Source organism: Ceratotherium simum, chromosome 3 (assembly GCF_057802395.1).
Source record: "Ceratotherium simum simum isolate JZ-2026a chromosome 3, ASM5780239v1, whole genome shotgun sequence".
Classification (NCBI taxonomy): Eukaryota; Metazoa; Chordata; class Mammalia; order Perissodactyla; family Rhinocerotidae; genus Ceratotherium; species Ceratotherium simum.
The window spans coordinates 57418497-57442855 of NC_141902.1; the positions used below are offsets into that span (position 1 = coordinate 57418497).

Genomic DNA, 24359 nt, shown 5'->3' on the forward strand with positions numbered 1-24359 from the left:
TTGAATTTCAAATATTTGACTCTGGTTTAATTGCTATTCTCTTCTGTAAAATAGTTGTTGACTAAAATAAAGCATTGGTATTTTTACTGTGTGGGTTTTAGAAAATAAGCTGTGACTAGAGCTGGCATCAAAGGAAGATGGAGAAAACATAGCCTGATTTTCTGGAAATGAGGGTCTAGGGGTCCACAAGGCTATTATTTGCAATAAGTTCCTGAATGAAAAGAGAAAACTTCAAATAGTAATGATAATAAAGGCATATTCCATATAAGGTGGTGTAGCAATGTTCTCTGGCACTAAAAGGAAATTGGTGGGAGAGCAAATAACGTGGGCAGAGGCTGCCTTTGTGACAGGCTCCTTCCTTGGCAGACAGATTTGAAAATGTCACAGGTGTTTGTCATCGTTGGTAGCTGTCTCTTCTGGCTGACAAAAAGCCGCTCTTCTCTCCCTCCCTCTCCCCATCCACCTTCTCAGCATTTATCTTTGTTAAAAGTGTGAGGCGGTGGATGAGAGCCGTGACTTGATTCCGCGGTTAGACCGTAGGTCAGGGAGAACCCTGGATATCCAAGTTGAATGTGCCCAGAACAAACTGTTTTGTTGTGGGTTTTAATGTTTATTTACTAGGACAAGTGCTTCCCCTTTCGCTCCTGCTCTGATTTCTCGCCTTCTCTTGGCAGGCAAGCATCTTACAACAATTGTCCACATTGCTCACTTCTGTGTCTTCACTTCCCATTCAGATCTCACGCTCTGGGACTCTGACTTCCAGGCCCACGTCCCACTGAATTCAGATAGACTCTTCTGCTCTTCTTTTTTTTGCAGCCCTTGGCCCCAGTGCCCACCCCACCCATCCCCACCCTCCCACCCCTGCTGTCTGAAACCTTTCCTTTCCCGGTTTCTGGGGACATTGCTTCGTCTGACTTGTCTTCCCATTTCTTCTGCCCCTTCTCAGCTCTCTGTAGCTACCTGCCCCTTAATGTCAGCTGTCCCCGTGGTTTTGTCCTCAGCTTGCTCTTCTCACACACACACTCCCGTGGGATGATCCTATCCCCTCCCATGGCTTCAAGACCACCTCTGCCCTGCCCAGGGTTTCTTCCTGAGCTCCAGACCAGTTGCCTACTGGACACTCCCTCTGGATACTCTGTGGGTTCCTGAAATCAGATATGGCTGGAGGGAGAGGCAGACAGGCAAACAAATAATTTTAAAAATAACCAGCAGAAAAAGAAGAGGATTGGCAGATGTTAGCACAGGGCTGGTCTCCTCACAAATAAATAAATAAATAAATAACCAAACTCACTATCTTTTCCTCTCTCACCCTCCTCCCTCCACAACCTCCTTCGAGGTTCTCCATCTCAGCTGATGGTACCACCCACCACACCAAAAGCCTGGAATCACAGTCAACTCCTTCCTCTCCTCTCCCTTGGCCCCCACTTCTAGGCACAGATACGTAACATTTGTTCAGGTGTTACACTCTTTCAGGTGTCTTTTTAAAAAACTTGATTAATCCTAAGGTCTGTAATGCAGCCCACGAGACCCTCGTGATCCCACCCCACTCTCCAGCCTTTGCTTTCCCCACTACCGCCTGTCAAAACCTGGTGGGGGGACTCCACCCAGGACTCCACCCAGACTAACCAGTTAGCCTGCCACAGTTTCTTGGATACTGGAGAAGACACGAGACTCCTGAGTCAGAGACAAAGGACGGTTTAATACTCAGCAGTAGCAGAGTGACATTTGCACCTGTTTCCCAAGCCCCCACTCCATAGGGTGATGCAGTGAGGGCCAGGTGATGCCTGCACATGCAAACTGCCTGGCATTACGGCTGAGGAACTCGGAGCTTAGGAAACCCCAATCTTTTAAAGGGGGGGTGGTTAGCAAACCTGCCCAACCTTTGTCCCCAAGAGAGACCTTATCTTTATTTTACTGGACAGCAAACAAATCTGCTCTCTGCCCTGGAGGGAGACACTATCTCTATCTTGCAAGACTATTTGCTACATAAACATCCTTGAAAAGATAGTCTGCAACAAAATCTGTCAGTGCTTCTGCTCACAGATACGCTGAAACAGGAGACCCAGGGAGAACTGTCTCCCAGCACCACTCGCCAAACACTGGGCTGTGCCATCCTGAGTCTCTAACTGTGCCACATGCATTCATTCACCTGCTCTTTGGACCTCTGTCACCTGCAATGGAATGCCATCCTCATCCCTAAAATGCACACTACTCACACACACAGACATTCACACCCTTTCCTTCCCCTGCTAACTCCTCTGTCTTTCAGGAATCAGCTCTTCAGGCAGGCGTGACAGCCACTCTGGCCCCAGACTGAGGATTTCTGTCCCTCCTCTGTGTCTGCAGCGCCAGTGCACATTATCGGGGCATTTACTTTGCTCCATTGTAATTACCTGTTTACATGTCTGCTTGTCCCTCAACTATCGGCCCACTGAAGGCAAGGGCTGTGTGGTGCTTGTCTCTGATCCCCAGTGACCCGCCCACAAAGGGAATCGATCATTAAGGACTGGTCGAAAGAATAAGTGAATCAATGAATAAACTGCTATTTTCAGGCTGCCAGCAGTTTCTTCCTGTCACGTGAGATGGAGTCGGATGTAAAAACTAATGAAGCTAGAAAACTGGCCTGGGTCAATGGGTGGGGCAGGCAGGGTGTTCATAAGCGGTTTCCATATTCTGTGGAAGGGACCAGAAATTTGTCCTCTGGAGGCCCTCCTGTGTCGTGGGATGGAGCACTTTGATAAGCGTTCTTAGTTACACAGACACAAGGCAGGGAAATACTCAGCACTTCTGCTAAAGCGTAGCCCCAGTCGTAATAATCCAAATGCTGGCGCTTCAGGCTGAGATGCTAAGCATTCTGTTTAGTGATTCAGTGATACAAATTGGGTGCATCTTTAACAGGTCTGTGCCCTTGCAAAGAACACTGTTGTTACAAACATGAATTTAGCTGTCCTGGACTGGGATGTTGCTGCTCCGCCTGTGATGTTATTTCAGACTTAGCCAGTGGTTCTCAACAGGAGTGATTTTGCCCCTTGGGACATTTGGTAATGTCTGGAGACATTTTTGGTGTCACAACTGGGAGAATGCTACTGGCATCTAGTGGGTAGAGGCCAGGGATAGCGCTAAACATCCTACAACGCATAGGATAGCCCCCCACAACAAAGAATTATCCTGCCCAAAATGTCAACAGTGCAGAGGCTGAGAAGCCCTGGACTAGACTATTGTGATTGCCTCATCTGGGCCATGAGGAAGAAAGAACCAGGTCACACATTGTGGAGGAGGCTTTTCTCGAAGGAATTGAGTGCTCTCACTGTCAATCATCCTGGGACAGGAAAGAGGAATAGGAGCCTGGGCTCGGGGAAGAGGAAGCACAGTCCGCAGGACTCCAGGCCAGGAGAGCAAGGCTGGTGCCTACAACATGATGGTAGGGCCCCCTGGGAAAAGGGATGCTCATTGCCCTCAGGGAGGGCTGATGACAGAGGTCCCTGTTTCAGATTTTCCTTTTAGGCTGTAAGTGCCTTGTGTCATCCCAGGATCGCAATCAAATTTTGTTAAACTCTAAAGCCTAGTGAGTCGTTTTTTTAAACTGCCATTTAATGAGCACTTACTGTGGGCTGGGCATCATTCTATAGCAGAGGTTGGCTAACATGTTCTGCAAAAGGCCGGAGAGTAAATATTTTAGGCTTTGCGGGCTGCAGAGTCTCTGTCAGTATTCCCCAACTCTGCTGTCGTAGTGCAACAGCAGCCAGAGAGAATATGCAGATGGACGAGCACAGCTGTGTTCCAAGAAAATTTTATTCACAAAAACAGGTGGTGGATTGCATTTGGCCCATGGGCCATAGTTTGCCAACCCCCATTCTATATGCTTAACATGTCTGTCTTAATTTAATCTGCATGACAACCCCACGACACAGGTACTATGTTCTCAGTTGAGTAATGTGCCCAAAGTCACGCTGCCGGTAAGCAGCCAGGCTGGGCTCTGACCCTGACAGCGCACGCTCTCCACCACAGCAGCCTCCCAAGGCGCTTTGGAGGGTCCGGAGCCTGGGCAGCCATAGCCGTTATGAGGTGGTAAGAGGTGACCAGCAGGTAAGCCCTAGGCGATGGTCCAAAGCTAGAGGGGAGAAGCAGCAATGAAGGGATTTGTGACCTTGTAAACATTTTCTGGGGAGTCTGGAAATAACAAAAGAAGGGGATCTAATGAAAGACACAAACTTTCTGCAGTTACCCAGGGTGAAACCTGAACTAAAGTGAAGGTTGACTGGCCTCTAAACATTGACCCGATGTTGACCCAGTTCTTCACTTACCAGCTTTCCCAATGAGGTAGTCCTTTCTGATAACTAACCTACAGCACTCTTGCTGTTATTTAAAGCTACTCCCTCAGTTCTCCCTTATAAGGAGAAAACTTGCTTTTTGATGATTCTTCTCACACCTAAAGACCTACATCCAGGCTACTTCTGTCTCCTTTCCAGAGAGGCATGGAGTGAGTTGGAAGGTCGTGGGCTTTGGAGCCATCAGACCAAGCTGCCAAGCACAGTTCTGCCACCTACTAGCTGTGTGACCTTGGGCACATCTCTTAGATTCCCTGAGCTTCGCTGACAAAGTGAAAGTGGCAGCACCCCGCTCCCGGGGCTGTTGTGAGGAATAAATGTGGTAGCGTAACATCAGTGTCTGGACGGGATGGACCCCTAAGACATGCTGGTTCCCAGGCCCTTCTGAACTGAATAGGCTAGAGAAGTCTTCCTTTTTTTCTTAGAGGCTGTTGTCCAACCTTTTAGAGCAAATGCTCCCTTTCACCTCCCCGGAGAACAAATCTAGGGTTCCCTGTGTGTCTCCTTTTACCTCTAATGAGATACGCGTGGTGCTCTGGCATTTCATTTCAGGCTGGTTTTGCCCCTGAAATCCTACCCTCCCAGATCAAATGCCACCTTCTCCTTGGTGCCTTTCCTGACTCCCAGAGCCCAAATTAATTAGAACTAAACCATTCTTTCCTCATCCACTCAACAAATGTTTCCCGAGTATTTCCCCTGGGCTGGGCTCTGTGCCTCTGCCTGAGCAGCCCCTGTGGGAGGGCGTCGCTCCCCGCACGCTGTGCAGTTAATGCCCTTCTGGATAACTCTCCTTGAGGCTAGAAATGGCTCCTTTCTCACCCCTACACCCCTCTGAGGCCCTAGAACACTACCCTGCTTGCAGCAGGCTTGTGCTAAAAAACCACCATTGAAGGAAAAACTTCTCCAGTGGTAATCGGACAAGTTACTCCTCACCGGAAAGCAAATGCATGGTTATTAACCCAAGAGGTGGCTGTGCTTCATGAGGCAGTTCTGTGAAAGGAGAGCATTAAATTCCTGCAGTTCTCCATTTTTTTCCAGGGTGTAGCAAGTTTTCTGACCAGGCATCTTTGCACACTCGGTCTTACTTGCACACCTTACACATTCAGTCTTACTCAATGATGGGGAATTCCCTACTTCATCCTTGCTGATGAACAAGTTTAAGCATCACATTGAGAGGTTTATCAAGAGCTGGGAGACTCTTGGGGAACTGCCAAAAGGAAGCAGAGGAGTTGCTTTAAGATTTCCCCTAAGCACCTCTGCCAGCAGTGAGCTGTCAACGCATATACCTGTAACTCAGAGACGAGCAGGGAGGTTTACTCCAAGTGCACCGTGTAGGAGACAGAGCTGTGGGCATAGGCACATCTAAGAATGTAGATACATGTATGAATATGGGTGTGGGCGTGCATAGGTGTGTGTACGCGCACATTCGCCTCCTTCCTGAATAACCAGAAGGACCAAGCACAGTGGCCAACGGTCCTCTTCCTTTCAGTCTTTGCAGCCTGCGCTCTCGTCTTGCCATGTGCTGCACTCACACGGTATTTGCTCACTAGATGCTACTTCCTGCCCCTGCAGCCCAGCCCACTCACTCTGACCGGCTCTTCTGGTGTGCTTCTTCACTTATGTATGACATGTCCTCCCTGTTCTCCCTTCCAACGCTGATCTTTCTGATTCCAATCACCACTCACCTTCAGCTGTCCATCCTCTCCCTAACAATCCGAAAAGGGTATTGATTCAGGGTTGTCCCCAGAGGAACCCCGACATCTCTCCCAGCTGTCTGCTGCCCACAGTGACAATGTCTGGATTCTCTTGATTTTTTTCCTAGCAACCACACTGGTTCTTTGATCCACATGTCCCACGAGTGTGTCACAAGGAACCGTATCAAATGTTTATTTATGTCAACAGGTATTAAGTCTATTGTGTTTTCTTTAACCACGAAGCATTTTATCCTGATAAGAAGAAAAGCAGGTTAATTTGGCAGAAGTTGTTTCTGGCAAATCTATATTATTTACTTTTTTAAAAAGTCACTGCATTTCCTCAATGGCTTTTACACAATGTCATAATGTGCAGTGTAGGGCACACAACACCTGGCATAAAATAAGCATCCGCCAAATGGCTGGGAAAGCACATGAGACGGAATCAGGAGACACAGTTCCGGTCCTGGCTCTGCTCCTCACGCTCTGTTTGGGCCACCGGATAGCTCTGAGTTTCCCTTGCCTCATTTGTAAATGGAGGTGGGGCTTGGCTACATCAGTGCTCCCCGCTGGGGTCCCACCTAGGCAATAATGGCAGTCTGGATGCCGATCTAAATACTTGGTGAAGCCCAACAGAGACAGGCCCTCATCCACGATCAGGCTGCATTGTGTCTACATTTCTGTTAGGTGTGTACGTTTCTGGCTGAATTATACCAACAGGTCAGGACCCTCATTGCCCCTCCCTTGGTTCAGACCCCCACCTCCTCTCCCACAGCCCCCTGGTCTCCTTTCCTTCAGTGTTTCACACTCAATTCACTCTCCACCCTGTGGCCAGAATGATGCTTCTAAAATGCTTATCTGATCACCTCAGTTTTCTACTTAGAATGCTCCAGCAGTCTCGTGCTGCCTCCAGAATGAGGTTACAACTCCTCAGCTGGCTCACAAGCTCCTCACTCTGGCTCTTGCCTGTCTACCCAGCCCCCTCCCTCCTCATTGAGCTCCTCGGTAGTCCCCAGAACATACCAGCCTAGGTGATCATTGCACAATTTGCCCTTTCATCCTCTGCCCTTTGCCTGGCTAGCTCTTACGTGTCCTCCAGGTCTCACCTTAGACATCTCCTCCTCCAGGAAGGCTCCTCTAGCCCTTTCTCCAAAACACTAGGTGAGATCTCTCTCTTCCATGCTTCATCTCTTTGTATTGTAAAGCCCTGTCTAATTCACTGTCCCCTCCCAGATTCTCAGTCTATAATGGTAGGGACCATGCCTTGTTCATCATTTCCTTAGCACCTAGTCCAACACTTGGCATTCAGTATTTGCTCAATAAATGTTTGTGGAATGAATGTGAACCAATTATCTTGGGCTAATTGAAAACAGATTGATTTTTCTATCTTTGGTTAATAACAAAAGGGAAAAATTAACTATTTCATTAATTATATTAATTTGTTAAAACAAATCTTTTAAACAATGGTATCCATGGAGGGAGGCAGAATAAAAAAGTCCCTTCTAAATAAAAATTCCAGAAATCTATTTGTTATAACATTTTGGCTCAGGATCAGGAAAAATACCTATAAACTAGAAGGGCAGTATCAAGGGAGAATCTTTAGATTTGCAGGTCACAGAAAAATAGACAGTTGCTCAAGTTGGAGCCACCAGTTTGCCCCTGGGCTTCTTGGTACCAAAGCCAGAAGGGGAAATAGTCCTTTGCATGACTGCCTCAGACTTGCTACAAAACATCTTTGTTACACAAACTTCAGAATCACCTCTTCTCATTTCTCCACTTCTCATGCAGTTCCCAGAAGATGGGGCACTAAGGGAGGGCCAGCCTATGAAAGCACAAGGCACCATTTGCCAATGTCACCATTTCCTGCTATGAGTAAATCTCACTTTCATAATAACCGAGGAGCCTTTCCTGAGCCACCTACCCCAGAGGTGGGGGCAGCATGAACCATTTGCCCTGAATCTGCAGGCATCCTCATGAGATCTGGATGGGTCTCAGCCAGTTTATCCAGAAGTCACACAGCTGATCTAGTAGAAGTAAATGACTGTAAAATCATGTAGAAGGTTAAGGTGAACTAAATGAACTATTTTATGTAGAGTTATACCAGTTCTGAGTCAACCTTTATAGACACAAGGAGGTGGCAGCTAGTGTTGTTCCTTCCTGGTTGGCATAAATTGAATGCTTGTCAGGTCATTGGGAATCTCGTTCCTTAGAAGAATACTTTTGCAAACCAGAAAAAAATAGCACCTAGGGGCTCGCCTGGTGGCATAGCAGTTAAGGGCGTGAGCTCTGCTTCGGCGGCCGGGGGTTTGCAGGTTCGGATCCCCGGGGCAGACCGATGCACCGCTTGTCAAGCCATGCTGTGGCGGCATCCCATATAAAGTAGAGGACGATGGGCACAGATGTTAGCCCAGGGCCAATCTTCCTCGGCAAAAAGAGGAGGATTGGCATCAGAAGTTAGCTTAGGGCCAATCTTCCTCACAAAAAACAAAAACAAAGAAAAAAATAGCACCTAAACTACTTTGTTTATAAATGCTTATAATACTGATCCAACACCACCAAGAAGTATATGTGAACTGAGGATTGACTGAAAATAGGAAAAAATTATAGTTCAAAGTCTAATATGAGTCCCCATCATTCCTATATGCTACATTGGACAGCATGCCAACTAGGCAGTATTTTTACACTTTTTTGCCCCCCTCCTTGTTTTTACTATTTATTGTTGAAATTAATCATTTCAGCTCCTTTCTTTGTGTTCTTAGCATCTAACAGGGTGCTTCTCAGTGAGTATTTGCGGAACAACTACCATATTTCCTTGCTTCTAGATGCCATGGATGACAAGATATATCCCAATTTCAGAGATGCTAAAATGTAGGAAAAGTGTGTATCAGAGAATCAATTGAAATACATTTGTCTGTAGCAGGTGCTTTCTTTCGTGGCCACTTGGCCTGGCCCCTGGAAGAGTCTGGCTGTGCTCCTGGGCTCCACAGTGGTGCCTGCACCCTTCACCCCCATGGCTGCCCTGCAGAGGAAGACAGTAATAGACCAAGAAAGAGGCCCTTGCTCCCTCCCGGGAGACTGTGGGATCCTGCTGAAATCATCTCTGATCCATTCTCTTCCTCTGGGAAAACCAGACTTTCTAGTCCCTGCCTGGAGCAGGAACTGCTCACACACCTGCTTTGAATTCAGCCTTTTGGCTTTAAATCTTTCTTTTGAGCTGGTTTACCCCAGGGCTCCTCTCTCTCCCGTGCTGAGGATGGGCTGCCAAGGGCTTTAATCGGCTCCTGGAGGAATATACTCTGCCTTCACCTTCACGGCTGGGGCTCAAGACCAGCACGAAGCAGAAGGGGCAAGTTTGAGCACAGCCTGAGGACTGACAGGGCTCCTGGCAGGACCTGCTCTGAGCTCTCCCACCGGCTCTCACCCTGCAGTTCCAAGTCTTGACTGCCTCAGGTGGGTGAGGGCCCCTGCATGGGGCTGGGCTTAGGTAGTTCTGAGCCCTAGTAGCCCAGCCCCAGGTTTCTTCCCAGGTTCAGGCCTCCGCTCTGGAGCCCTAAATCAAGGCTCAGCCCAGCAGCTCAGGTGCAAGTAGGGCCCAGCAGCTGTGACCTGGGCGGGGAGGCAGAGGGTACTGCTGCTCTCTGGTGACTTCAGCTGCATGGCTGTGGTGGCCAAGGCTATGGAACCAGATATCTGGTGCCTAGAGGCCAGGAAAGCACCAGGGAGATTAGATCCGACTTCACCCTGGTCTGAAGGACAAGGCTGGAAAGAACATTCTGGTCTGTTAGGCCCTTGGGACAAGGGCTTGGAGCCCTTGTGTTTTTGTTCAGTCCCTTTCTTTCTCACAAAGGAAATGCCCTTTGTTGAAAATATAAAAGGAGTACCTCCTCGCTGTTAAAAACTCAGGCAATTCAGAAAAGCACGAAGAAGCAGATCCTTTCTAACAAAACTCGCGTGTATTTGATATTGTAGAGTTTACAAGGCATTTTCTCACATATGAGCTAATATAATTCCACCATAACTCTGTGAGGCGAAGGGAAAGAAAATGAGGATTAGCTTTACTGAACACTTACTACACACAAAGCACTGTTAGCCTCTTTCCATCTAGTTTCTTATTTAATCCTCACCACAACTCTAGGAAGCGGACAGTGGTTCCAAACCTGAGTGTGCGTCAGAACCACCGGGTGGGCTTGTCAGACCAGATTGCAAGGCCTAGCCCCAGAGTTTTTGATTTGTAGGTAGATCTAGGATGGGTCCAAGAGTTTGCATTTCTAACAAAGTCACACATGGCGCTTTGATTGCTGCTAAAGAACAGGAGGCGAAGGGGTTGGGTTTTCCTCCCAGCCTCCTTCCATGTGTTTCACTTCTAGCTCTTAAGTATTTGGGAAGGAAACCCAAGCACCAGGAGATGCCGATGCTGCTGATCTGGAGACCACACTTTGAGAACCAGTGAGGTAGATGCTATTACTCCCATTTTTCAGTTGAGAAAACCGAGGTTCAGAGAGGTTAAGTTACTTTCCTAACACCATTCAGCCAGAAAGTGGCCTAGCAGATATTCCCCTGGAGGTCTGCCTAGTTCTGGGCTCTGTCCACTTTCCACTTCTTCCTCCTGGTGTTCTGCCTCACACTCCCCCGCACCCCATGCCACTACAGCCACCTTTAGGAAATAATGCTAGCTTTCCTATCTTTTTACCCAGCTGGTAAGGCCAGCTGGGAACACTAAAAGGCAGGCATTTTGGCAGCTACAGGCCAAGATCCCCGGGAGCACACAAACCTCAATTTTGTAACTCGGGAAAGATGAGAAGTAATTACAAGTGGGTGGACCAGACCACAACCAAACAGCTCCTGGATGTCACAACTTTAATTAGAAGTAACTGGAACTGTAGCACAGATTTAATAAATGGTAGTGGGTTGGCTTGCTAGCCTCAAGGGAAATCCCCAAGACACAGGGCTAGGGATTCAGTTCCCCGGTATGAAAACCATGTTCTGGCCTTTTCTGGCTCTCTCTCCTGAGAGTGCTTTGTGCCTCTTCTCATTCATCCTCAGGATGGCAGCTGGAGTTGGGGAGAAGTCGCTGGGGTGCTTTGAGTTGGCTAAGCCTCTCTGCCTTTGGTAAAGACAAGAGCTCTCCTTAATTAAAGCAGGCTTTTAATTGCACCTGCCCCCTACCTGCCATTTTTCAGTTCTCCCTTTAGCTCTGACTCAGTCTGCTCCTCGTACTGCATTGGAGTGTGAGGGCACACGGTGCCTCTATCACTACTAAAGAATAGAAAGGAAAGAGCTCTTCCTCCTAGCCTCCTTGCATGTGTTCCTTCTCTAGTTCTGCTTTGGAAGGCTTGGGAAGGGTGTCCCAAGCCCCAGGGAAAGTTCATTTATAGCAACTTAATATTCCAGCAGATTCAGGACAGAAGGTGGGTGGAGGTGGAAGCCTAGAAAACCAATGAGATTTGCTCCAATGGAGGATCCCTTCCTGATTCCCAAAGGAACTTCTTTAAGACAGAGAATCTATCATCTAGGAGAAAGGAGAACAACGTGAGGAATACAGTGGCAGTGCCTGGGTCACACGGAGGCCTGCCAGAGCCCTCAGCCCTGGCAGAGAAGATGGGCAGGAGCGCCTGGGAGCAGCTGTAGCCTGCTGCCCAGCACCCCCAGGCCAAGCCACCATCTTTCCAGAGTTCCCTGCACCAGGACAGAGGGGCTGGTCTGGTGGATGCCCTGCGGGGCCCTGACTGGGAGAAAGGTGGGACTTGCCCACCCTCCTGGAGGAGGGCTTGGCTTCCATGTTCCCCTTCCATTCCATCTCCTCTGGAGGTTTGTCTTATTTCTCCCAAATCTCTAGCAAACAGCGGTATTCATCTATTTCTGAACTAGCTCACATCCAAGGAGCACCAAAGCAATGTCTGGTATCCTCAAGGATGGAGCATGGTGCCCAGTCTCTGCTCACATGATGTGTTCTTGGGTTGTTAGTTCCAATACAGTCATTCTTTCTGGTTGCTGTTGTTTTGAACACATTAAGAGGTTTTTTTGGTTTTTCTTGGGGGACGGCTAAAAAAACTATCAGGGTAAGGATGACTCTCCCAGCCAGCTGGAATTTTTTAACTCTTTTGTTGTATATAATATACATACAGAAAAGTGTCTATATCATAAGTGAACAGCTTGATGAATTTTCACAAACCGAGCACAGTGCCCACATCAAGGAACTGAACATGACCAGCACTCCTCGTGCCTCCTTCCGGTCACCTCCACACCCCAAGGGCACGCACTATCCTGACTTCTACCAGCACACATTCACTTCAGCAGGCTAGACTTTATCCTCAGCTCACATGACAACCTGACTTGCAGTCGCCCTCCAGTTCAGAGTTGGTGAAGCTCAGCAGGGTTGATTTGGGGCTGATTTCCAGGGGGAGGGCCCACTCAGCAGTTCTAAACCTAGCACATATCCAGCTGCTGCTTCAGCCAGCCGGGAGGAGGGCACAGGGGCAGGGTTGGCCCCATCTTGGCTGTAGGATGGTCCTCCTGTCTCCTGGGGGGCCATCCAGGAAGTCAGCCTGGTGACTCAGTGTGGAGGGGGATGAGGGTAGAGTTCTTTCCACGTGCCTCTAGAAGTCCTACCATGTGCTCCAGGCAGCGGGAGGCCCCGCTGGTCTGGTGGATGCCCTCAGCATGGATGACTCAGCAGCATCTACATGCAAAGCAGCTGAGGTCTGCATCCTGGGAAAACCAGCACGTGGTGCCTGGTAGGACTTGCCCCATTCAAGGCAGCCCTTACTGTTTGGAAAGTGTTTCCCCCCAGCACCTGTGCCAGGCCCTCTGTTTACCTGTGTTACTCTGAGCACAGGTGCCAGATGCCAGCCTGGACCTGTTTGCCTCCTTAGAGGTCCTCCATGCGTCCTCCTTCACTGGCCCCCACTGAGGGCTCACTCCACATCATGCATGCTCATTTCACTAATAAAAAGCCTGATTTGCCTTTGTGCTCACCTAATGCATGTTGTGCAGCATTAGACTCTGCCCTCTGCTTCCTCAGCAAAGAGCTGCTCTAATTGTGCAGGACAAGAGGGACAGAGGGCTGGCAGTCAGGAAGAAATGCTTCTGGCTTGGTCCCTACGGCCAGACAGAGAAGCCCTCCCTCGGGGAACACCATGTCATGACTAAGTGGCAGTAAGATTTTCCTCTCACACCTTGACACAGTGTCTCTCTGTTCTCTGTAACCATCTCGCTCTGCCCAGGGGGGCTCTCACCGAGAGGCAGGGCCCCCTGGAGAGACTTGATTTGTGTTTCCACTATACCTGGGAGGCTGATAGAAGAGGTGGGGCAAGTTACCCCAGGCTCAGGCTAGAAAGGCCTTGAGAACCATCTGATCAGAGGTTTTCTAAGAGTGTGCGTAAGAATCACTTGGAGAGTGCGTGAAATAGACAAGATTTTCAGGTTCCCTCCCTCCTCCAGGGCCAGGCTAGGGCCCAGAAATCTGCATATTTGGAGAGCATTCCAGGTGATTCTGATGTAGGTGACCCCATGCCAGTCTGAAGAACACTGATCTAGACTACCCCTTCTCCAGGGTACAGGTGGGGAAAGCGAGACTCAAAAGTTTCGAATGGCTTACTCAAGATCATATGGAATAAGGCCCGGGACCCGAGTCCCGCCTTCTTTCCTACACTGCTCTTGTCACCTCCCACACTGAACCTGCCCAAGGGGCCCTGAGGCCCAGACTCTGCCAATTTTTCCTTCTTCGGGTCTCTTGCTTTGCCCTTTCCTTCCCTCTTACTGCCATCACCGTAAACTGGACGTTAAGACACAGAATGGGACTTCTACAAAGGCAAACACCTCCTGCCTCCCTCCCATCCTTCCCACTCCACCCCCTACCACCACATTACTCTCCCTAAAACACAGATCACTCCCTGCCCTGCCCCTCTATCTGTGGGACAAAGTGAGACAGGTCTGGCCTGCCTCTGCATGCCTCGCCTGTTTGACCCCACCTATCTTTTGGAACTTAGAGTCCATCACTCCCCTATAACTCCTTCTCTACATGTTTTCCCTCAAATACCATCTTGCTCTTTCTTGCCTCCACTCATGTGATGTGATCATCATCTTGGCAAACAGTAATTCCTCCTCACCACGCTGAATCCTCCCCATCCTCCAAGGTCCAGGGGAAAGCCCTCCTCCTCCAGGAAGCCTTCCTTGACCATCCAGCCCTAGCAATCTCATCCTCCTCTGAACCATCAGAGCAGTGAACCATTTATTCATTAGCTGTTAGTATTACCTATTATATTCTGCTTTGAATTGTGAGTTTTAAGTAATTCCAAGCTACAGACCAGAGCCTACCCTTCTAATTATCCACCCACTTAGCAACGTGCCTTGCACATGATAAGTACATAAGGGATATTAGCAACGATGGGGCCATGCAATGCTAGAGCCGAGGAGACCTAGGCCTATAGGTAGCTGGTTGATTAGTTCAGTGACTTTCCTATGCCTCCTGGGCTAACAAATATCCAAAGGCTAACTTTTGCAAATCTGAGTCAGATCTTTCTCTGGATTTTGCCTCCACTGTAATAATCAACTTCCCTGCCCGTCTCCACCCTTCCTGTGCCAATGAGGCCACTTCCACCCTCCTGCTCACCATTATAATCTATCTTGCACATCCCTTGTGACTCTGTCCCTATCAAGACATTGTTAACATTCCTATACTTGCCAGTGGACCCAGGTGCTTGGCATCTTGTTCCCACTCCACCTGGTGGCCAAATTTCCAATTCATTGCAACACACCAGCTGAGCCAATTTCGAGCTGCTTATCTTGCAGGCCTGCCACAGATGGCTAATGCCATTCTTAACCCAATCCCATGGAAACTCCGTCGCACACTATTTAAGACAAGCATCCCTCTCTCACTAAGGCCTGATCATCACCACTTCATCCATTGCTTGCTTACAAACATGGCAACAAGAAGTTAATTCTAGATACGCTAGCAGTGCAAGTTCTGGGGCCTGAGCCAAACTTTCAGAAAGGAGCCCTTTATTCTTTGTTTACTGTAGGATCAATGTCCTCCCGAGGAGAAAGGCCCTTTCTTGCCCAGGGTCCTTGCAGTCTGGGGATAACCTCGGCATTTTCACCTGGGAGGTTCGGGAGAAATCTTTGCAGGAATCTGGAAGTCTTAACACTCTGACTCACAGCCCAAGTGCACAGAGCAGGCTCCTCTGCTTGGAGAAAGTGCTGTATGCAACCTGTATGGAGCGATTCATTAGAGAGGCCTTTGTGCCCTCTTTTAACAACACCAGAACTGCTTTTCTCCAACCCCCAAAATAATCTCCACAGATCATGAAGTTTCTGGCTTTTTCACTAAATACAGCCATCCCCTCAAAAAAGTATTTAAGATCTCTACTTACCAATATAGGTCCACTTGGATCCTGCAAAGAACAAAACAAAGCAAGTAAGTACGATTGAGCTTGAACAAGTTAGAGAAAACACTGCAGATTTTATTTTGAAGTGGGTGAAATTGAAAAGGAGGTGGATGCCCAGAAATTAAAACTTTTTCAGCCTGTGTCAGAAAAACTGCTGCTCAGAGCAGCTGTGCTCCCAAGGGAGAGAGGCACAAGACAGTGGGTTGGTGCAGGGGCTCATGCGGGAGTGGGCTTCTTGAGAGGAAGCCTCCCAGACATCTTAGCGAACCCAAATCTTATTCTCTGAATGGGTAATAAATTCACAAGGCTCAAAATCCAAAAGCCATCAAAGTCTGAAAGCTCTTCCTTCTACCCAATCCACTGCCTCCTTTAGAGACTGCCAGTCTCGTCAGTCAGCGTGAACCCTTTCACGGTATGACGACACACACACATGTATTTATATTCTTTCTCTCCTTTTTTCACACAGATGTTGGCATACTGGAAACACTGTCTTGCATCTTGCTTTTTCCCACTTAATAACATATCCTGGAGAACAGTTCACAACAGTACATAAAGAAGTGAAAACTAATCTCAAAAGGAAAGTTTTTCTTTAAGGAAGCTGCCACCCTCATCTGAGTTAGAATTGCAGGGGTGGTAGGAAGGCATAGGAGAAGTTCTGCCAGGTCTATAACGCAAATCACCTACCCCCTCCCCCTCCACCCCTTCGCACATACAGTCCTTCCTTCCTACATCAACGCACATTTTTAACAAGTCATTGCAGAGCCGTGCTCTCATTACCCTGCCTACACACCTCTCTCTCCACCTCCAGAAGGAGACTGAGACCCTAAATTGAGACTCAGGTGTCTCAGGGGACACATCCAAAGAAGGGGACTCCACCTCTTAAGTACCTCTCTCCTAGCTTCTCCCAATGCCTCCGGATTCTTGGTCACAGGGTACAGCTGGGAGAGGAAGGCTCTCACATCCCCTTTCTCTCTTGGGAATTGATTTACAGTAAAACTTAACTGACCAGCAATCTAGTCACTTATCACAACTGGGCATTTCCTAAGCCAAGTGTGGTCTTTAAAAGCTAAATGAGGAATTTTATTATTTCTTTAAGCTGGTTTAATCTCATATTTTTTGTTGTTCTGTTTCATTTTTTTGCCTCAGTGTTTTTAATTAATTTTGTTTTTAATTTTCAAGTTCAATTGGTAATTTTATCAAATTATATTTGTACATGGTTTAAAGAATCAGATGGTTTTATAAGGCTTTTTATACAAATGTCAGTCCCCTCACACCCCCTACCCATTTTCCCGCTCCCAAGGGACACAGCTTTAAATCTTTTTAAAATGATTCTTTTGGCATTATCTCCACATCTCTATAGAACATACCTATTGCTCCTTCCTGATTTGTTTGTTTGGGCATTGTTGATTGACACACCCCCCCACCCCGGAAGAGAAGGATTGAGGGCTCTGTCACACACCTGTAGCTGGCACCTCATTTTATAGATGAGGAGAGGAAAGTCCACGGAGGGGAAGTGGAAGATCAGTGGCTACTAAGAAGTCTCTCCATAGTTACATGACTTTCCAGAAACTTAGGGAATCTGTGAGTCTCCTCAATCTTTGGGATAGTGGGGGGAATGCAGACCCCTAGAGCATCTGATGAGTACTGTGGACCTTTTCCCCATAAAATTGCCTATAAGCTTGGACACACAAAATTTCATGTACAATTAACTTCAAGAGGTCTACAGAACCCCTGAAACCTGCTATGGATTCCACAAGAGTTGAGTCCCAAGATTAACCTCCCCTGAATTAGCGATTGGATGAAGACCTTCAGAACCAGGGGGAAACCAAACTTGTATGTGACCCCCAAATCTGCTACTACCCCTTTTACTGAAACAATAGTGAAAGGAACAAACAGCCTTGCCTTGGAACCAAGCTATAGAAGACATCAAACCTCTTTTCTCAACATTTTCATTCCACATTTTGTTTGAGGGGTTCGCTATTAAAATACAATCACGGATTTCAGACAGAGAAGCCAGATTATTGCCACTTAGCCAGGCAGAGCACTTGGAGGCCCAGGATATAAAATTTCACAAGCAACAGGGGAGTTCATCCTCACTGCTCCTCTGAGCAGGGCTGCCGTGGCCAGAAGTTTTAATTGCACCTTCCTTAAAATCAAATCATAGTCCTAATAGCCTACATCCTCTGCTATCCTCCCCAAAGCTTGCTAAGCTGAGGTTTCTCCTATTATTGTAGTTCTCATCCTCAGATGAGAAAGCTCAGGGCACAATGTTAAAGAGTGGACATCTGGGACTGTAAGACCTCAGGTGGTGACATAAGACCGGGGACTTGTTCTTGAAAAGCAGAGCATCTCCTGCCCTCCTCTGTCTGAGCAAGCCTGCATGGTCCTCCAGACTTGGAGCTTTGGGTATAAATGGCGGTGTGTGGAGGGGCTCAGGAGCTGGAGGCTGGGGAGAAGAAGCACTGTAAAACGTCAGGGGGGTTCATCGGAGGAAGGTCAGGGCCCAGCCTGGTTCATCACCAGCTCAGAACTGACCTCAGAGAGACTTTATAAAGAAGTGTGTGTGCGCGTGTGTGTTTGCTTTATTTGGAAACGGCACCTCCTGGTTCCCTGCCTTTAGCTTTAGGGGCAGGAGTCTTAACAGGACTAAACTGACCCCACAAGGCAGGCCAGACCAAGGGTCCTGTGGCTACATTTTGGTGGCTTCCTGAGGGAGCAGGCTCTTCCAGGAGGGGAACCATTCCCTTCCCAAGAAGGTCATCTGTTCTATCTGGGAGACTTGGGAGGCCCAGCTTGATGCCTGTTAGAACCTGCAGGCCCAGTCTGTACCGGACAGGGAGAATTCCCTGGGTGCCTGCTGAGAAAATGGTATTTACAAAGATCCAGGTCAGGGGTCAGAGCTACCTGCTTCCTGTCCTGGGTGCTAGAACCTTCCCTGAGTTATCTGGGCAGCCCAACTCTCCACACCAAGTTCAGACAGAGCAGGCTCTGCAGAATTTATTGAACTATTCCCCCACAGCAACTAAGAATTCCAAAGTTTTCTCTGGAAGACACTTGACTTCACCTTATTTTGCTCCCTCCCTCCCCAACGCCAGCCATTTTTCTCAGACATTCACCAGTGCCAACCGCTGGAAGTTTAAATGCTCCGGGGAGAGGGCATACCCAGCTTAATGCCCCTCCACCCCCAACCTTGGGTTACTACTGACACTCTACACATCAGTGATTTTTGCTTCGACCTTGTCCCCTGAGGCAGTTAAAAAGACAAGAAATCTGCATGAGGAATAACAGAATAAAAACTGTGTTCTTAGAATCCGGGGGCAGGCAGGCTGGCTACTCAGTATGAGGTGAAAGTGGATTTTTTGCTGCACGCGTCTCCCACCCCAACTTGGAGAATGGAGGGGGAGTGAAGAAGGAGGGAAAGGGAGGGAGGAGGAGGGGCAAGGAGGAGAGGGGAAGAAAGGGGGGGGCAGGGCGGGCAGGGGAAGAGAAGGGAGGAGGAGCTGCCCCAGAGTTGAGGGGAGTAACAAGCTTTCAGGAAAGACAGGCAGTGAATGGCTGTTTCTCTCTTTTGTCTTGTAGCAGCTTGGAACTAAAGGGAGATTTCTAGTGAGACTTCAGGTCTCAGCGCAGCTTTCTTGAGAGGGGAATACATGTCAAAATTTGCAGTTTTAAAATTAATTTCCACTTTTATATAACTCCTTTCTGTTTCTCCCTGACCAGATGAGGGGGATGATATCAAGCATGTCACGCTCGCCAGTGGCTTTGAATTGAATTGAGTGTACTGCCAAAGCTGCTGCCAGTCCAGCTCGGCCTGCTGCCCCTGCCCTGCCCCACGGGCGCAATGACCTTCAAGACACCAGGAGGCTCCGAGCTTTCCTGCTGCTGAGCAGGACCAACTTCCCACCACCACTGCATCGCTGGGGGGATCGATTTTCTGCCATTATGGTCACTTTGGGCTCTTCCATAAATGTTTCAACCTCACCTGGGTCCAGGAATCGTAGCATATCTGCAAATATCTCTCAACTTGGGGCAAACTCTGTCAAGGGCAGAAGCCACCATCGGTTACCTGGGAAATTTCCAGAAAAGTCGCCATCTACCCCTCAGAAAAGTGCTCACCCAGCTGGGGGAGAGCCAGGCCAAAGCTTGGCATCCTCCTCTTGTTCCAACGGATTAACTACCCTGACCTTGACTGCTCACAGCAACTCACTGCCTGGACCTGAGCCTACAGGTCAGGTTCCCCCCACCTCCTCCTGCCACCCCACTGGGCAGCCTCAGCCTCCAGCCCTTCCAGGTGAAGGGCCCTAATTACACTCAGAAATGAGGTGTGTATGCTCTTCTGAGTGCACATACACACGCGCACACACACACAGTACGTTCAGGATAGTAGAGCGCTAGGAGAAAAACAATGATTAAGGATGAGAAGAATCATCCCTTTGACTTGGAGGTAAAATTTAATGGTAAAGAGTCCCTCCTCCAAAGAAAGCGCCCACCACTGTCGGAGGGTTCTGTGGCTGGGGCGACTGCAAGCCTTCCCTGGCAATGACGCCGCTCAGAACGCCAGTCACTTCTATCCGCGCGTGGATCCAGGCACAATATTTTAAATCCTGGTTCCGTTTCTGTCCCCCCCGTTAGCAAGTTCCCAAGCCACCCCTCCAGAGCTGGGGGCGCTCAGAGAACGCACAGACATATTCTAATATGAAGACAACGTGCTTCCCCCAATCGCAGCAGGTCGTGCATTCCAGAGGAAAACGAAGCATCCTTCCTAAAAAATGTGCTATTTGGTACTATGCCTGTCCTTCCCTGCTCCCCTAAAATAATTTTACTTTGTCATTAGAGAGCCGCGCAGGAGATCCTTCTGCCCAGGGGCGGCTGAGCGCTGAGGACTGTTAGGAAAGAAGAGGCAGAAACTTTACCGTTGACTGGGGCTGGGCTGGAAGGCTGTTCCTTTAAGATCAAGAGCAGGAGGACGGCGGCCGCGTGCAGGCTGCGCTGGGGCATCTTCGGCGGCTCCTGCGCGGCGGGCGCGCGCTGCCGGCGGCTCCCGCTGCTCGCTCTCGGGCGCGCGGTGCTCGGGGGCTGCGGGGCGCGCACCGGGATCGCGTGCGTGCGGCCCGGCACCGTGGCGAGCACTTCGTCCCTTGGGCTCCTGGCTCCCCGCGAGCTGCTTTATGGAGCGACTCAGCCCCAAACACATGATGTCATCGTGCAGGGGGGAGAACGCCCTGCCTACAGGAGGTCTGGCGCTGCAGTTCCAAGGTGTGTTGCAGCCCGGACTTCAGCCTTGCTCCGCGGGACAGCGGCCCGGGCGCTCCTCGGGCAGGGCTGACCTGGGAACCCAGTTCTCCGTGGGAGCAACGGGCAGGCGTGGATGAGATCCGCCCGCCTCGGCCCCACCGGGAAGGGTGCGTCTAGGTGCTCGCTTCAGTGGCCACGGCCTTGGTCTATCACTGCCCTTACTGAGAAGCCCCCGATGTGCAGTGCCTTATGGACAAGAGGCTCCTGCAGGGCCCCCATCGTGTGCCTACCTGACTGGGCACACGTTAGGGACTGGGGCTGCATTCAAATTCAGAGTTTCTGCGGATTGTACAGTGCATCCTGATAAGGTCTTACCTTTGAAATTTAGACACAAAGAAGTTAATTAAGAATAGGTAAATAGTACAGTGGGGGTACACAGTGCACAGCTTTACTAAGCAATTAGACTTTCCTCTAGTAACAGGTAAGTAGACAAGGCTCATGCTAATTCAAACTATCAATCCCTTCTCTGGGATGCAGGGGCGTCCCTTCTCTGGGAAAGCAGGGGAAGAAAGCGGCTGACATTGTTTATTGAGCCGGTACCATGTGTCAGGCCCTGTACCACCAGGCATTTTGCATCTTGGTCTAGATCAGTGTCTGAGTTCCATTTCCAGGGCATATTATCATCACCTGCTGCTCATTTCTGCCCGCTTTTCTCACATATCTGTGTTCTTTTAAATATGCGTATACATACATCTGGTCATATACATGTGGTTCTGATCCCCTTTGTATTTAGTCCATGTTCAGTTGTAAAGTCAAAGGTCTTATTAACCTGCTGCCCCTAGTGCTCGCTAAATAGTCCTCCTGCTGTTACTGCCACTTGCTGTTCCCATCACCCTTGTCACTCGTGCATCTGGCTTCCCTGGACCCTCTGAATGTCTCTGCACTGCGCTCCGTGCTGGGCTTGGTTTCCTTCCTGCTCTGTGACTCTGCCTGTTCTCTTGGCTCCCTGCTGCCTGCAGACATTGCTCAGACCACATGGTCTGCTGAAGGGTGCCCACGCCCGGTGCTGGTACGTGTTCCCTGGTTTTGTGACCTGGCCCATCCTGCCCTCTTCTCTTGGCCACAGCGGCCTGACCAGCCCTCACTTCTCTCAGGTCTGTGCTGATCCTCAGCCCAAGTGCTGAGGCTGGTTTTAGTGACCAGTGAAGCCACTTGTCCCTGGTAGTTTTGGAGGGATAGAGCAGCTTCTCTCCTGAGAGCCACCAGGAAGTACATGCCACCCACACTTCAAGGAGTGCTACTGTTCTGTCCCTATCAGCTCAGCTATTATTTGGGTTAATAAAGGGCTTTGAAGTCTTTTTAAGGAAGTAGTTACAATCTTGTTGCAAGTACTTCCAGACCACACTAGGCTTAAGGATGATCTTTTCTGCCTGCTGCTCCTGAAAAAGAGCCTTGAGTGACCTTTGAGTGGTCAGTGAGCCTTTCACTTGTGGTTCTTAAGACAATTCGTGTCTCTGATTTGTCATCAAGGGCTTCAGAAGATGAAATGTCCTAGAGGAACACAAGAGGTTGGGGAGGAGCCACTGCAGGTTCAGAGAGTCACATACCAAACCCACGGAGGTGAAATCACTCACCCCACATCTCACGACTAGTTAAAGTAAAGTAGGCCATGCACACACATTTTCTTCTTTCTTTCTTTCTCTTTTTTTGCTGAGGAAGATTTGCCCTGAGCTAACATTCGTGCCAATCTTCCTCTATTTTGTATGTGGGCCACCATAGCACGGCCACTGACAAGTGGTGTATGTCTGCTCCCAGGAACAGAACCTGTGCTGCCAAAGTAGAGCACTCCAAACCTAACAACTGGGCCACAGAGCCAGCCCTCACACGCATTTTGGTTTTTTTGGGTTTTTTTGTTTTTTATTTTTTTGTGAGAAGATCAGCCCTGAGCTAACATCCATGCCAATCCTCCTCTTTTTGCTGAGGAAGACTGGCCCTGAGCTAACATCCATGCCCATCTTCCTCCACTTTATGTGGGACACTGCCACAGCATGGCCTGACAAGCGGTGCGACCGTGCGCGCCTGGGATCCAAACCCTGACCACCAGCAGCGGAGCGCGCGCACTTAACCGCTATGCCACGGGGCCACCCCCCCCAACGCATTTCGTTACTCCCACTCCAGGTGTTTTTCCATTATGCCTGGCTAAACATTAAGTTCAATTGCTCCTCGAACATGAACCTCTAAGTGTTCTCCAGGGATCCCCAGAAATGGGGAGGTTGAAAAAAGAGGCGTGGATTTAATAGAACAGTAAGGCAAGATTGTGACATAGGTTTGATGGCGAGAAAGGAGAAGGTTGGGATGTTTACTGCATGTCTAGATCAGAGACCTGGTTCATTAGTAAAGAATGGATAGCAATTAAATGGGAATTGAGAATGTAAACTGAGACCCAATTGTCCTAAGTGCTTTGAGTGAAATTGGTTTTTTTTAAATCTTAGAGGATTAGAGAGGGGGAAAGCAAACAGAAATGGATGGAATGACCAAACTTCTAAAGTATTGAACCTGAATATCAAGGGCCCCCCACAAACAGCACAAAACTAACCAGCTGAAGTTCCCAACCCTGGGAACGTACCCTGCCAGAGGCTTCCTGAGGCCTGTGGAGCTGAACATGTACAGACTTGCTTTGCCATCTTCAGAGGGGGCTCTTGTCAGCCGATAAATAACCCATTACTCAGTGGGTTAAGGCGGAAAGTGGACCTTCAGCACTCAAAGTGTGGCAGCTGGCCACCAAATGACACACCCAGACAGAAGGCTCCAGGGAACTGAGCTCCTCTACGTCACCATCTGAATTGACATGAGGGCGAGGCTGGCAAGTCAAAGGGCAGAGGAGCGTGGAGGAAAGGAACACCGGATTTAGTGTCAAGAGGTCTGTGCTGAAGTGCCTGCCCCACCACTTGCTGCGTGGCCTGAACAGTGGTCAACCTCTTGGAACTTCTGTTTCCTCATCTGTAAAGTGCAGTTGTCATCTGGACCCCGGGGTCACTAACAGTATTGCTGTATGGCTACAATGAGATAAGGCAAGTAGAAACTTTACCATTCACTCACCCTCTGTGTGCCAGGAACCGTGCTAGGCATGGTCCTTGCTCTTGGAGAGTGTGTAAACACAAATAATCTCATAAAGAGCTCTATAATTACGACTGTAATAAGTGCCATGGAAGATTGAAGTATCATCAGAAAAGGGCCACTCTGTCCTGGGTGGTGAGGTGAGACATCATCAATGTAAGGATTAGCTTCTGTGACTTCATAAAACCTCTGAAATCACAGCTAATACCAGGTTCTTTCTGAAGCTGGCGCCCTTTGGCGGTATTCGCCCTTTACCCGGCTAATCGTTGGCCTTTCAGGCATAACAGTTAGAGTACAGAGAATTTTATTTCTTAAGATAAGATTAATTCTTCAAATAGTGTCACTCAGTTAGGAATGCACCTTTGAATGGAACTAATGAAAAGACTGGTGGGAGGAGAACTAACATTTATTGGGTACCTACTGTTTGCCTGACACTGTACTTGGCACTTAATTCTTACAACCTGTGGGAATAGTGTTAGGTTTTTTTTTTGCCACTTTACAGATGAGGAATCTGAGGCTTGGAAAAGTTAAATCCTTTCCCTGCACAAGTTCGTGAGGCTTTGGAGTGGCAGAGACTGAATTCTCAACCAGATGATTCTCTG

General features: G+C 48.8%; 1 protein-coding gene across 3 annotated transcripts in view; it reads right to left on the bottom strand.

Annotated features, from left to right (window-relative positions):
* Window positions 1–20767, bottom strand: part of CA12 (carbonic anhydrase 12) — a 49587-nt gene extending 28820 nt beyond the window's left edge. The window contains exons 1-2 of one of the 3 annotated variants that reach the window (XM_087428182.1): window positions 20319–20581; window positions 15391–15411 (exon numbers count right to left, since the gene is read on the bottom strand). In XM_087428182.1, coding sequence (XP_087284308.1) covers window positions 15391–15411; window positions 20319–20403 — 106 coding nt within the window. In that variant the 5' untranslated portion in view covers window positions 20404–20581. Of the gene's footprint in view, window positions 1–15390; window positions 15412–20318 lie in introns of all 3 variants that reach the window. The other 2 variants (XM_014780803.2, XM_004421668.3) reach the window with 2 other exon arrangements.
* Between the last annotated feature and the right edge of the window lie 3592 nt (window positions 20768–24359).